A 14,470-nucleotide genomic window follows, 5' to 3' on the forward strand; every position below is an offset into this window, starting at 1 on the left:
TGAAGTGGAGCCTCTGACTTGAGCAAAAGCCACTAGGCAAAAGAGAACTTGGCTTGTGTGCTCCAACTTTTTAAAGAAACTCTGGCAACCCTCGGCCCTGTTTCCAGCCATGGAGCTGGGTCTTAAGGAGACAATAACGATCTTGGGTACAGAGAGATACGGAGTACAATAAAATTTTGGTTACCATGGGAAAATATTGTTAAACTTACTTAAAAGCTATCTGAGAATTCTGAAGTAGTTTAAGGCTAAGGTCTGTACTAACACATAAATGCAGTACTTAATTTTCTGTTGGTGGGTTTTGCTGTTCTCTTTTTTTTTTTTTTTTTTTTTTTTTTTTTCTAAATAAAATTTTAAGTAAGCTATACTCATCTCTCTTCTTCAGAGTGGAAGCTATACAATTCACTGTTGGAGGACCCCCAAATATTTGGGATTGCCTAGCATTTCAAGCAAGATGCAGAATAAATTTCATAATTTTGTATTAGTGGAAGAAGTACTAGACACGGTTATCTCTGAATCTTACACAGCGCCCATGAGCAAGACTCTTGGGTCAGTAGTCTGCTGTCAATGTGTCTGTCTTCTTGTCTGTACTTCTGCCACTATGCTTGGATGGCACTGTGTGATGGTATTGGGAGGGCTAAGGGAGGGAGATACACAAAGGTTTTCCATTGCTTCCATGGTGGTATGTCGCAATTTTGGAGATAGACACAACTGGAACACACTGAGTTCATGCAACAACAGCCTAGATTTATTGATGGACGCCCTCTTGTACAGGGGCTTCAAAATTCTTGTGCTTGAACACCTGATTGGTCAAGGTCGCTATTAACACCACACCGCTCACTGGCCAATTATATGCCTGCATTCAGGATTGAATGGGATTGGCTAGAGTCCCTTGTTTGAGTTCAAAACCAGCCTATCATTGTCTTACCTGCGTATTTATTTATTTCTACTCTTTAATGAACTAGGCTGGTTGAGTTGGGGTCTGTTATGGCAAATTTTATCTGTGCAGCTTACAGATCAGCTGTAGCTGTGACAGTTCCCCCTTTTCTGTTTAAAAATGCAAAGTGTTCTTTGTCATCCTCCACCGGTGCCTTGCAGACAACAGGATGGCAAACATGATCGAGCCTAGGTCTAATGAGGTTCTTTATCCAACTCAACAAGCCTAGCCCCTTCCCCAGCCAGTGATATATCCCATGTATCATCGGAGTTGTAATATTCATGTCCAGGAGCTCTCAGGCAAGATCACCAGTAATACAATCTTTCAGGCTGGCATGCTGCAGAATCACTGCTCCACCCACTGCTCCATGATGTCTGCTAAGTGCCCACCAGGAAGATGTTGCTTATGGTCCCAAGCAGGACATAGAGCAGGGTGTACGCATGTGGCAGGTACCCATTGCATTCTGGTGTTTGTGGAGACACAAGCATACCCACATCCCCAAGTAATAAAATCCCAAGGACCTTCCCATTTATTGGTGATAATGTCTTGCACCAGTACCTTAGGTTTGGATGACTGTTGCATCACTGGATGCCTGTAGTGGTAAAAAGTGATTTAAACTGATTGGATTCTGGGACTTTTCTAATACTGTTAAATGGTGTAGTGTGCAGATAGCCTTAGCCACCCTACCCTGTGCGGGTCTCCTCTTCCCTTTCTGTTTACCAAATTCTTGATATTATCATTTTAAAGTGCCACGTGCACATTCCATGATGGCCTGTCCTGTTGGTGTGTGGGGAATACCCATGTGGTGTAACACACCCCAGAGCTGTAGGAATGTTCCTGTATTTTGTGAGATATATTCAGGGCCATTGTGTGTTTTGATAATATGGGAAATATCTAAAGCAGCAAAGGCTGATCGCCAATGTGCGATGGTATCCCAACTCCTTTTCCCTGTGTGTACTGGAACCCATTTAGCCGATGTAAAGGTATCAATTGATACATGCACATGCTTTAAATGGCCAAATTCAGGGATGTGTGTGACCTCAGTTTACCAGATTTGTAAAGCTCGCAAACCACAAGGATTAACCCCCATATGCAGTGGTGCAGTGTGGCCTTTGCAGTCACCACAGTTGTTAACTATATTACAAGCCTCTGTGTTTGACAGCAGGAATTGTCGCTGTAGGGCTCAAATACCTTGATGGAAAAAGAGGTGTGATGCCTTTGCTTGTGCAAGCATGTCTAGCTGTGGTGCTGTCCAAGCAGGGCTAGCTAGCCAATTTGCTCGAGTGTTGCCCTCTGCAAGGAAACTGGGTAAATTTGTATAATTCTAATGTGTAAGATGTAATAAGGGCAAGTTCTGGCCTGGATGGTATACCAGAAAATTTTTAGTAAGTCAAACAGTGGTGCATTGTCAATTTCTCTTGATAGTGCTCAGTGTAATCTCTGCATAATATCAGCAGTGTAGGCAGAATCAGTCTCAAAATATAAAGGAATATGGGGAAAACATTGAAAAGCCATAGCTAAAGCACGTAGCTCCACCAACTGAGGTGATCCGCTTTCACAGCCTTCCAATGTTTGCCATCCACTTTCCTCTTTCCTCATATTACAATGGCTTTTTCCATTTTCCCAGAATCATTGGTGAATACTGTAACACCTTTTAGAGGTGTGCAACTATTCAGCGGCTTTAGAGATAGTGCACTGGTCCCACTCAACTGCAGTGTATCTTACAGCTTGTTAGATGGTAAATAATTTGTCCTGAGAAATTTTGTAAGGCACTTTGTAAAGCTGTGCTGTTGGCAAGCCACCATTCAAAGTGTTCTTGTGGTGCAGGTATAATAAATTTGGAAGGATCTATAGCATTTAATTGTAAATATCTTGGATGGCATTTGATGATTATTTGTGCAATCAATTTGAAGATGATCGGTGCTGTCTTGTTAGGTTGGTGAGGTAGGAAAATCCACTCTAAAATGCGCAGTGGGTCAGACCACTGAGTACCCCACTGTCAAATAATATTGGTAGGGTGAAAATCAATGATGAACATAAACATAGTAATGTACGCCTCTGGGCATATCCAGTGGACTTATCTGCTCTACTATTTTGAGAGTGGGTTTTGCCCCTGGGGTTAATTTTCTGGGACAATTTAGCTTAGGATCACCTTTAAGGAGGTTGAATAAAGGTGCCAGTTGTGGGGTGGTCAATCCTATATAGGGTCTAACCCAGTTTATGATACCCAAAATATTTTGTGCATTGTTTAAAGTTCGTATTTCGGTTAAGAGTTAAATTGTTTGTGGCTATATGGTCTGATCCATTATTTTGAGTCCTAAGTATTTCCATAGTGGTTGCTGCTGCACCTTTCCTGGTGCTACTTGCAGCCCAAATATTTTTAATGCTTGCATCAGGCTTGGCCAAATCTGTGAAAGGTCTTTTTTGGTAGGGGTTGCTATCAAGATGTCATCCTTGTAGTGATAGCAGTACGCCCCTGGAAATTGTTCTCTTACTGATGAGAGTGCCTGGGCAACTGACAAATTGTGGGGCTGTTTTTCATGCCCTATGGCAGAACTTTCCATCAATAGCATTCGACTGGTGCAGTGCTAATAATGGAAGGCACTGTAAAAGCAAACTTTGGGGTATCTTCAGGGTATAATGGGATAGTAAAAAAGCAATCTTTTAAGTCCACAATCAGAATGTCCCAGGTGGCAGGTATCTTGGTAGGAGATGGCATACCAGGTTGCAAAGCACCCATGCTTTCTATGACAGCAATGATTTTTCTTAAGCCATGCAGCAACCTCCATTTACAAGACTTCTTTTTTATGACAAATACACTGGATAGTTCCATGGGCTCGTTGATGGTTCTTTGTGACCTTGAACCAGTTGCTCTTGTACCAGGGATTTAAGGGTGTGCAGCTTCTCTTTCTCAAGAGGCCACTGTGGTACTCATACAGGCTGAGTAGTGAGCCATTTTAGAGCTAATGTGGGATGCTTTACACCCTTTAATGCAGTGGCTCCTGGTAAAAATCCGTCCCCACCCAGACTCCCAATCCACACAGAACATTCCTTCCCCACAGATTAAGTGATGCAGCGGTGATGTATGGCTGAATTGTGGATGTCTGACCCTCCAGATTTTTGACCAACACAGATCTGCTTACGTAAGCAGCTCTGTGTGATCCCTCCGAGACCAGCAACAGCAGATCCCACAGGCAAGGTAGGCCACAATGGAGGCCAAATATTAGCAGAAATGATGGTGATGCTTGCCCATGTGTCGATCGTTCGACTGACCTTTCGCTGTGAGGGAGTTGCCTGAGGCATCGTGATAGTACACACCATATTGGATCTTTGATCACCTACAACCTGAGTCCAGTACATTTGGGGTTCTTCTGTTGACCTGAAGCCTCAGTCTCCTCGCACCCTAGAATCTGTTTTGGGAACAGAAGACTTAAAAGAGATCAGTTGAGCAATTCAGGTTTTAGCAGGAATAGTCACAGATGGAGTAGGGGCTGATCCCAAGGCATCAGAGTCTATAGCACCTGGATGTACAAAAATACCTTGTAGAGTGGCACTGGATCTTTAGATCAGCAGTACACTCAATCCTCTCCCTATGGGCCCTTGGGCCTCGAGAGGGACTTTGTGTACCTTCAATGTCCTTATAGTTGTTGGGACTGAGGTGGAAACATGCATTCCAGCTGATCCTCTTGTTCTTCCTGTAAGTTGGTCACATGAACTTGTTCAGGAAGGCAAGAAGATGCTTGAGTTAGCGCATGTCTCCCTCTCACCCTTGATCTCCCATTTTCCTGGTCCTTAAGAAGTTGTTCATTAGTATGGATTCTGGATTTGCATAGTCTGGCCACATGACCAGGTCTCCACATCAGTTGCAGTTTATGTTTACATTCCTCTGTCCTTGAAATATCCTCAGTAGAATGGGCTTGTGGGGACAATTCATTTTCATGTGGCCATGCTGTCCACATTTGTAGCAATGAGATGGCAGTCTTATAGCAGCTGCAGTAGACTCTGCTAACAAAGACATGCTATAGGATTCAGATCCAACTTTAGCACAGGCATTTTTCATTTAATCTAAAGATGGATTTTCATTCAGCAACAATTTAATGATTTTTCTGCAATCTTCATTAGTATTTTTCCATGCCAGTTGTAAAATGAATTGATTTCTAGCCTAAATATTTATTTGCTTTTCCATGGCATCCTTCAGTCTTTCTATAAATTGCAGGTACAGTTTTTTAACTCCTTGTTTGATCTTTGAATATCTTTGGGTTGCCACTTTGAACAGGGCCTGCATGCCCAAGTCTTTTACTTGTGCCAGCACCCAAGGGTGTAATTGTGCTTGGAGTTGTGGGTCTCCCACCAGTGGAGATCCTAGGAGTCGAGGAACCCCTGCCCCAAAACATGGATCTTGCTGCAAAACTCTCAGGTTTTGTAGTTCCTGCTCCTCTGTGCCGCGTTGCCAGGTGGATTCGTATACAATATATTGGACTGGAGTATATATCAATTTAGCAAGCTGCTTAATATCAAAAGGATTTACTTCTTCTGCAGTTAGAAATCACAGCATGTTGGCTACTGCAGGTGACCCTAGACAGTGCTTTGTGGCAAGCTGGCACAGTTCAGAGAAGACCGGCTACTGAAAGAGAGTGTACTTACTGGGCATGGTTCCACTGCCTCTCAGCACAGGATATGCTTTGACTGGCCCATCCCCAGGCCCCCAACCACTTGATATAGGCATGTCGATCTTATCTGCGCCCTTGAAATCCCTGCTTGCGACTGCAGCTCACTTTACCTGTCTTCAGGTACTGACTGGATTGGCTGTAACTACCAGCAGGGCAGTGGCGGTGGCACATCGGGGTTCAGCAGAGGGGGCAATGGCTCCCTCCACAGGTGTCTCTTGAGTCTCTTGCTGATACGTGTCCTTGTGGTTGTCCGAGCTCTGGCTGTGGTGGTGGCAGTGTGTGGCACCGCGGCTTTGGGACCCTGTGTCCCACTGGCACTTCCAAGTATTGGGGTGGTTTGACTTTCTGACATCCATGCTGATGCACTTCTGGTGTCCACCCAAGAGTCACAGCAGCAAGTGGGTGTCCCAAGCGGAGGCTGGACTGCAGACATGGTGTCTGAGCCAAGCCAATCAGTGTCGGGCTGAGGCAGTTGGAGCGCCTCTATGGTGGCAAAGAACGTAGTGTGATCTGGTGTGGCTGCAGAGCTCTCACCTGGCGTGGCAGCGCAATCTGGTGCAGCTTCAGAGTGCTTGCTTGACGTGGCAGTGTGGTCCGGCACGGCACAGCAGCTTGGCATGGCACAGCGGCTTGGTGTGGCAGCACATTCCAGTGCCTCTGCCTCACCTGTCTTCTCCTCCTTCCTGCCTGGTGCCCTGTCCTTGCTGCATGTCTCGGTGCACAGTGCCTGTGGCATTCCCACTGCCGTCCTCGCATTCCGGTCAGCTCTTAATTGCTTCAGCAAGTCCAAAACAAGCCTCCAGGGCTTTATAACGTTTATGGCAGCTTTGTCACATATGGAAGCCTGCCTCCATTGTCTCGAATCTCCCAGTCCTCTCCCAGGTTTTTATATCAAGGGCAACTTATTCATTTTATCCAAGCCATGGTTCTTAGCCATGCTTCGTCAGCAAGGCTAACAAACCTTGCTTGTCATATTTTAACTGCCATTCCTGTAAAAGGAGGGTCCATACCTTAACAACTGGGTTTTTCTCCACTGAATCCCATCCTCCCATGTCTCCCAGTGCCATTCTTCTATTTACATGGGTCCGAACATAGGCAGCTCTCCATTCCACTCTTCTTTTAGGCAGCTCTCCACACCACCCTCTATCTCCCCACTCTACCCATGGCAGCTGCTGTCATCATGTTGGGATCACCACTTGTCGCAGTTTTGGAGACAGGCACACGACTGAACACACCAAATTCATGTGACAACAGCCAAGATTTATTGATGGACACCCTCTTTTACAGGGGCTTCAAGTGTTGCTGTGTATTATTTGGGTTTATATTGTATTTCATTTTTATATTGGATTTTGTAATGGTTTCTTCTGTACTCCCCTGTTCCTCTGGAAAATGTATCATCCCAAGGTTTGTCCCTGACCCTTTTCCCTGGCCATTCTCCCACATTGTTCCCTTCCTGGAATGTAATCCAACTCTATTCCACTCCCACCTTATCCCCGATTGGGTAGTGGCCTTTAGCCCCTTCCCCTGGATATAAGCCAGAAAAGCACATAGAAATCTCTCTTGGCTGGGGGACAGGGAAGGGGCTCCTGACCCAGGCCAGGGCAGGGCCACCGAAGAAGGACTGCATAAAGCCCTGATTTCCCCACAGATCAAGTTCAGACCTTCCTTTGCCATCGACGGGGACCTGTTCTTTCTAAAGTAAAAGGTTCACAGCTACTCCTGGGGTCTTTGGGCCCTGAGGAAAAATCCTTCCAACTGTGGTTTGTCTCTCAAGCTAGCCGAGGCAAAAATAGAGCTGGGGTTCTGAGAGAGAGACTAGCCACATTCAAGATTCCCATGCTTGAACACCTGATTGGTTGAGGTCTTAACACCACACAGATCACTGGCCAATTATATGTCTGCATTCAGGATTGAATGGAATTGGCTAGAGTCTCCTGTTTGAGTTCGAATCCAACCTATCATTGTCTCACCCAGGGACTTGTTTACTTCTACTCTTTAACAAACTACGCTGGTTGAGTTGGGGTCTGTTATGGCAAATTTTATCTGTGCAGCTTACAGACCAGCTGTAGCCGTCACAGCTGTACTTGAGAATTTGACAGGTTTTTTGTACTTACCATTTCTACAAGGAGAACCAAATCTGCATGCTAGAATGTTTGATCTTGTGTGAGGTATTGCATTTGGTCTGGCTGAGCTGGTGTTAATCTTCCCTTAGCAGCCCTCATGATGCTGTACTTTGTATTTGTAACCAGAAAGGTGGTGATAACACACCAGTGTTTGGTCTGCTGCTGAGCAGCACTGGCACACCATCAACGCCATCTTTTTTACAATTCTCTCATCCCCTCCTCCCATCAAGTGGGCTGAGAATGGGCAATATCCCAGGAGAGGACACAACTAGGCTAAAGTAGCTGACACAAATTAACCAAAGGGGTATTCCACACACAGATATAAAAGCTGAGGCAGAGAAGAGGAATGAGGGCATTTATTATTTTACAGTTTTTGCCTTTTGGAGCAACCACTCTGTGTGCTGAAGTCTTGCTTTCTGGGAAGTGGCTGAAATTACTCTCTGCTGTGAGGTAGAGATCATGCCCCCCCTCCCCCCCTCCCCCCTCCCTTTGCTTATGCATGCAAACTTTAGGGTTTTTTCTTGGTTTAATAAACTGCCTTATCTCAACCCTTTTCGTCTTATTTTACTCTCTGGTGTCCTGCTGGGAAGGGAAGTGATAGAGTGGCTTGGTGAGCACCTGGCATGAGAGCCAAGATCAACCCACTACAGTATTTAGGCTGACTAGCGTTTTTACAGCACAGAGCATAGTTTTGAGTAACAGAAGTCAGACAGGAAGATTTTGTAATAGTTCAACTGTACTGGTTCTGTATTTACTTCACTGCATTCTAGTTCAGACTAATAACTTTTTCAAGTCTATGTTTTGTCAGGATATACAACTATTCCAATCAAAGCTGGGTTTTTTATTATTTTCTAGTTTTTAAACTCAAAACCAAGCATACAGTAAAAAACAAACAAACAAGCAAAACCACCTAATAGTTACTCCTAGTTCTGGTTAGTTGTTTTTTGTTTTTTTTCTTCTTAATTCTGCAATTTATTGTGGTGACTGTATCAAAATACTTCCACATGAAACACCAAGTATGCTTCATAGTCCTAGAAGATAGTGAGAGCTTATGAGAAGTCACAGCATGAAAGAGCCTGAGATACTGTCTGTTGGCTGTATTTTTGATACATCTTTTTTCATAAATATTGTTTTTAAGTATCTGTATACAGACATTCAACCTCATGCACAGCAGCTCTTTTCACCATGGAATTTACATCAAACTTGATACACATAGAAATTTTACACTAAGGGGAGTTCCTTTCCTTTTTGCTTAGTTTGGTAACTTACTGAAAAGGAGTATTTTGGTGTTTTGCATGTGCTGTTTTTAAAATCAACACCAGATAAATGTTCCTAGTCTTTAGAAAGTAAAAGATTGTCCTTTAGTTTAGCTAAAATCTATTAAAATTATCGTATAACCTTTAGTATTTAAGTATTTTAACTGACGGAACCTTGTCAGTATGTCCCATAAGGAAAACTTTTTCCAACCAGAACACTTTTCTTTCCATTATAAAAACAAATCAATTCATTACCATTGTGAATACAATTTCTGCATAATGCTTTTTCTAAATGGGTATTTCCTAGAAAAGTTTCCTAGTTTGGAAGTTCATGATCATGATGCCATTTTACATACATTTTGAAAATGTGTGGTAGTGTTGATGTTGAAATGCATTGGGCTCTTCATGGGACTTTTGATTCTGGAACTACAACAGATGTAGCTGATGGTTATCTTCGAGAAAAGTCTTCCTGTTTCTAAATTGTAATGGTTTAATTTTCTTAATCTCAAACAATTCTCAGAATATGGGTAGGAAAAGTTTTTCAGAAATATCTACTTAATATAAATATTCTGGTAAATGAATGTTAAGTGCTTTGAAATTGGAAGTACTTACTTTACTTTCTTGGCTTTACAGACACTAGACATATTTATTCCTAAGACTTTTCTTAAGAAGTAGAATTGTGCCTGTTTTCATCACTGGATAAAAATTCAGTAGCCATTCTTTAACCTTATGTTGGTCTAACCTGTATGATGTGTTAGATGGGAGTAAGACAAATACATTTACTTTTGTGGAGGCTTCCACTTAAGTTCGTTAGTCATTTTTTGAAACAAAAATATGACATGCATACCAGCTCCTCCATATATGTAGAAATATCATACTCTTTGACATTTACTTGTGCCTTCCTTTGTGAAGAGGCTTTATGTATATTCCAAGGACTGCAGCTCTGATTAAAAGCTTGTCTTTTCCTTGCACCACCAAGAAAAGGAGAAAATTATTCTTTGTAGTATAGTCAGACCACCAAGTAAAAATGGATGAAGTAATAATTACATTATATATATATATATATATATATTAAAGGCAAGTATTGCTGGTAGGTTTCTACAATTCTTGCTCTGAATGGAATGCATAGTAGCTACCTCTCAGATTTCTAGGGCTGTAATAGTGGGATTCTTTAAATTAGTATGAAAAGTTGTAGAGCCATAAACATGCACTCAAAACAGCATAAAAAGAGAGGATATTTGATCTTGAAATACAAATGGCACATTGTATTTCCATCAAGAAAAGTGTTTTAAAATGAAAGAAGATGTCATTGGTATTTTCTGTAGTTATAGGGTTGATTTAGTTCTGCAGAATCAATACCCTCAGTGTTTACAATACTTGTGGCATGACACTAGTCAAAGCCCTTATATGATACCTTGTTTATATGTCTCTTTCCTTTTTACTTATATCTCCACAGTGCTGCATACCCAAGGCCCCATTGATGGCAGTCTGTATGCAAAAGTGAGAAAGAAGAGCTCTTCAGACAGCAAGATCCCTGGTGTTGCTCAGGGTGTTCATGTTACAGGCAGTCCTGATCACAGTGATTATACCCTGTCTGTCAGTAGTGATTCAGGACACTCCACAGCTTCCATCAGAACAGACAAGACTGAGGAACACCCTGTCCCAGGAATTAAATGGGGTCTGAGCCCACAAGAGAAGGCAGAACTGGATCAGCTACTTAGTGGCTTTGGCCTAGAGGATTCTATCAGCCCCACCAAGGTTATGACTGATGCACAAAGCAAGTACAGTGCTACTCACCATGCAGTGCCAGCTCAAGTTCACATAAATGACGTCACCAAAAAGAAGGACAGGGAGACTGATATTCTGGATGACGAAATGCCCAATCATGACCTTCACAGTGTGGACAGCATTGGGACTTTGTCTTCCTCAGAAGGGCAGCACTCCACCCACCTAGGGAACTTGAGTTGCCACAAGAACAGTCAGAACTCACTCCTTTCAGACTGCTTTGGAAGTAATGCTGGGGAAGAGCATCACAATGCTTTTGCTGCAGACCTGGGAATTGGTGTGGATTCCCTCTGTGAGCGGTCATTTGGAAGCACTGAGCAAAAGTCAACTGAGCAATTGCAGCAGAATCCTTCTGTCTCATGCCATCCACAAGCCTATGGCCCAAGTAGCTACTCTACTCAGACCTGGGTACACCAGCAGCAGATGGTCACTGCTCACCAGTATGGTTTTGCCCCAGAGCATGAAATTAGGGTTGGCATTCATAACACTGCGGAGAATTTAGACAGTGTCCAGAGCCAGTCCCTCATCTCAGATGCCCCAACACGTGGTTCTGGCAGCAGAGATGCTGTGCAGAGAGGGCTAGGAAGCGTGCTGGATGGTGTAGAAGCTGAAGAACATGCAAGTGCTGACAGTTTTAAGTTAAAGCCGATACCTAAGAGGAGCACAAATGGTCTGGGTCTAGGACAAAATGCTGGGGACTTGCCAGCTTCTTCAACTTTGGATATTGATCAGTCCATTGAACAATTGAACAGGCTGATCTTGGAGTTAGACCCTACATTTGAACCTATCCCAACCTGCATTAACACTCTCACCAGTGACAGAAATCAAGTAAATGGCTTGAACAGTCTTGATGCACATATGGAAGAATTTAATAGTAGTTCTGGCTTCCATGACAAATTAGAGGTCACAAACAGGAATCCCTCAGAACATGGTAAGCTGTAATACTTTCTGAATATAATACTCTATCACTTATGCATTCATTATATGGTACAGCAGGACCCTCAGGTAATTGCTTAAAACTTGGACGATGATTATCAAGGGATTATTTCTGTTGCCCTCTTTATATAACCATCCAAGATATGGAATCAAATTGATGTAAGATAAGTGAGTTTTGCAGGTATTTTCCTTTTTGCTTGAAAAATGTACTGTTCAGCAAGTTCTTACCTATTATAGATCACTTGTTGGGTTTTTGTGCTGCTGTGAATTTAAGTTATAAGGGAGCAGAATTTGTACATTGAGACATTTTTAGAAGGCATCCGTGGTATATGTTTTTCATTACTACAATTTCCATTTAAATTAGGAGAGAAAGTTCTAACAACTTTATCTTCAAATATAGTGTAATGATGCTGGCATTAAATTTCTATGCAATGTTTTCAGAAATAGTGTAATATTTGCCAGTAAAGTATTTTAAAACACGCTCTTTTGGAAATTTTTCTTTTTAAAAATTTAAAAGTCAGTTCTTGTTTGTTATCTCTGACTCTGAAACTATTACAGCTGGTGGAATTAAATTCACAACACTTGCTGACTATGTTGCCTAAATAATGCAACTAGAACTAGCAGCTTTGCAAATGGTTGAGTAGCCTGCCTCTGGCTAAGTTCACTAAACCTATTATTAATGGTCTACCTAAAAATTGTGACAAATAAGCTCTTATCTGTCCTACTGTCATGTTTGAAAATTTTATGTGGTCTAATTTCTCTGGCAAAACATATGCCCTTCCCTCTCTTTCTCCCATTTCATCTTCCTCTTCCTCTTCCTCTTCTTCTTGTCTCCAGTCATGGTGCAATGAAAGACTTGCTTGTGTCCACAGGTTTTGATTGAGTATTAGCCAACATGACAGAAGATATGCCCGTGGCCTCCCTGGACACAAATGTGTTACTTCAGCTCAAGCCCAGTAGGATATGCTAAGCCATTCAGTGATGAACGTGCCTCTTAACTAGTGTGAGGTGTCTGTTCACGGGCAGGACTATGTGATCAAGGATGGTGATTCTTGTAGGGAAATTAAAATCACAGTTCTGTGTTTAGGAGGGTAACTGAGGACTGAAGTAGTCCAAAAATCCATGACAAATAATTGTGAGTTGCCTTGCTGCTTATTTTTAATACACAATATGTATTTTGTGCCATTAGTTTGTAATTCTCTTGAATCTTACCAAATTATTAGCCGATGGACAAATTGAGACTTTTCCAGCAGGAGAGAACTCTTCTCTTTATATACTCTAAATCTTGTGAAGGGGCTAAAGAGATAATTTAGAATAAGCCACCTTTTAAAGTTTTGTGTTTGAATATATGCAGCTTAAAAGAGATACTTGAAATTTTCTCACAGATTCTGGTCCTCTCAAAGAAAGTAGGAGTCACTGTAATTTCCCTTCAATTTTTAACATAGGGTAAATAAAGACCAGCGAAAATAATTGTATTTGGGGAATGATCTAGAAGAAGATTTGTTTTAAAGAATTAAAAGATGGAATTTCTGTATTGAAAGGAGTCAGATATAAATATATAGACAGAATTTAAAATCCTGGATATTTGAGGGAAGGTATCAGGGCAGAGTAGAAGAGGAAAGACTTTAGTAGCTAGGAACCCTTAATTAAACAAAATTTAAAAAAATGGTTTGTGTAGCTTTAGAACAATAATTTTTTAAGTTTGTCTTTATGTCAAGTACTAAAATGTTCCATTTCTGACTTCTGCGAGTAACAATCAATATATATTAGCAAGAGCTTGATTTTAAAACTGCTCAGGGTTCCAGAGGTAAGCCAACACATATATGTGGCATGCTGCCACCTCTTCTTGAGATTAGGTCACCAGCACATACTGATTTCCAAGCAGATTTATTTCTTTACATATCTGGACTTGCCCAACAGAAATATACAGAATCATACATTTATTCATCCATGATGTGCACAAACCAGCATGGGGGAAAAAAGCAATTTACCTGAATGAATATTAAGAATGAGGAACACTGGAATGTTTTTCTCTGTACACCGCTGATCTGAATCACTGGATTGAGAACTGAGTCAATGTCAGGTCTCAGAGGGTTGTGGTCAGTAGCACAGTCTACAGATGCCTGTAGTTCAGGGGTCTAAATCCAATCTTGTTTAACTTATTAATCACTTGGATGAAGGGGTAGAATGCAAGTTTGCTGATGCATAAAGCAGGGAGAAGTGGCTATACTCTAGAATGTGTTGAATGTGGTTTGTCTTACCTTGGAGTAGACCCATAGAATTTCGTAGAATTAGGATAGGCAGGGGAACATCCAAGGCACTTAATTAGCTGTTGAGACTAGAGCAGCACAGGAGCTGTAATTGATAGCACAAAGAAATGCTGGCTACCATGGGGCTGAAGAAATAGCCATTAATAATGGATAGCCAAAACAAGAGTTGCTCACAATGGCTGATGTTATAGTCAGGTTTTAGTGGGAGCTCTGTTCTCTGTGACAAACAGTCCTTGACCTAACAAGTATATTAATAGAATGAGTTGACCTGTGATAAAGAGAGTTGGTGGATCAGGACTGAATGGTCTGAGTGAGGTTGGTTGGACAATGAGATTCTGCGTGAATCTCTCCGTCACAAGGAGTGACCAGTGCTGGAGGTGAATGGGATCAATGTGAAGCATGGTGCGTGTGCATCTAACTTGAGAGTTGTGTTACAAGAGGATGGTGGAATTATCTGATTTCCTGCATGAGTGTGCAGAAAATATATGCTTAAAAG

General features: G+C 42.0%; 1 protein-coding gene across 4 annotated transcripts in view; it reads left to right on the top strand.

The window, feature by feature from the left end:
- TNS3 (tensin 3) overlaps nt 1-14,470 on the top strand; it is a 238,915-nt gene that overhangs the window by 155,010 nt on the left and 69,435 nt on the right. For all 4 annotated transcript variants that reach the window (XM_040081081.1, XM_040081145.2, XM_040081154.2 and 1 more), the window contains one exon: nt 10,440-11,699. In XM_040081081.1, coding sequence (XP_039937015.1) covers nt 10,440-11,699 — 1,260 coding nt within the window. The remainder of the gene's footprint in view (nt 1-10,439; nt 11,700-14,470) is intronic.

This window comes from Hirundo rustica, chromosome 1, assembly GCF_015227805.2.
Source record: "Hirundo rustica isolate bHirRus1 chromosome 1, bHirRus1.pri.v3, whole genome shotgun sequence".
NCBI classification, from domain to species: Eukaryota; Metazoa; Chordata; class Aves; order Passeriformes; family Hirundinidae; genus Hirundo; species Hirundo rustica.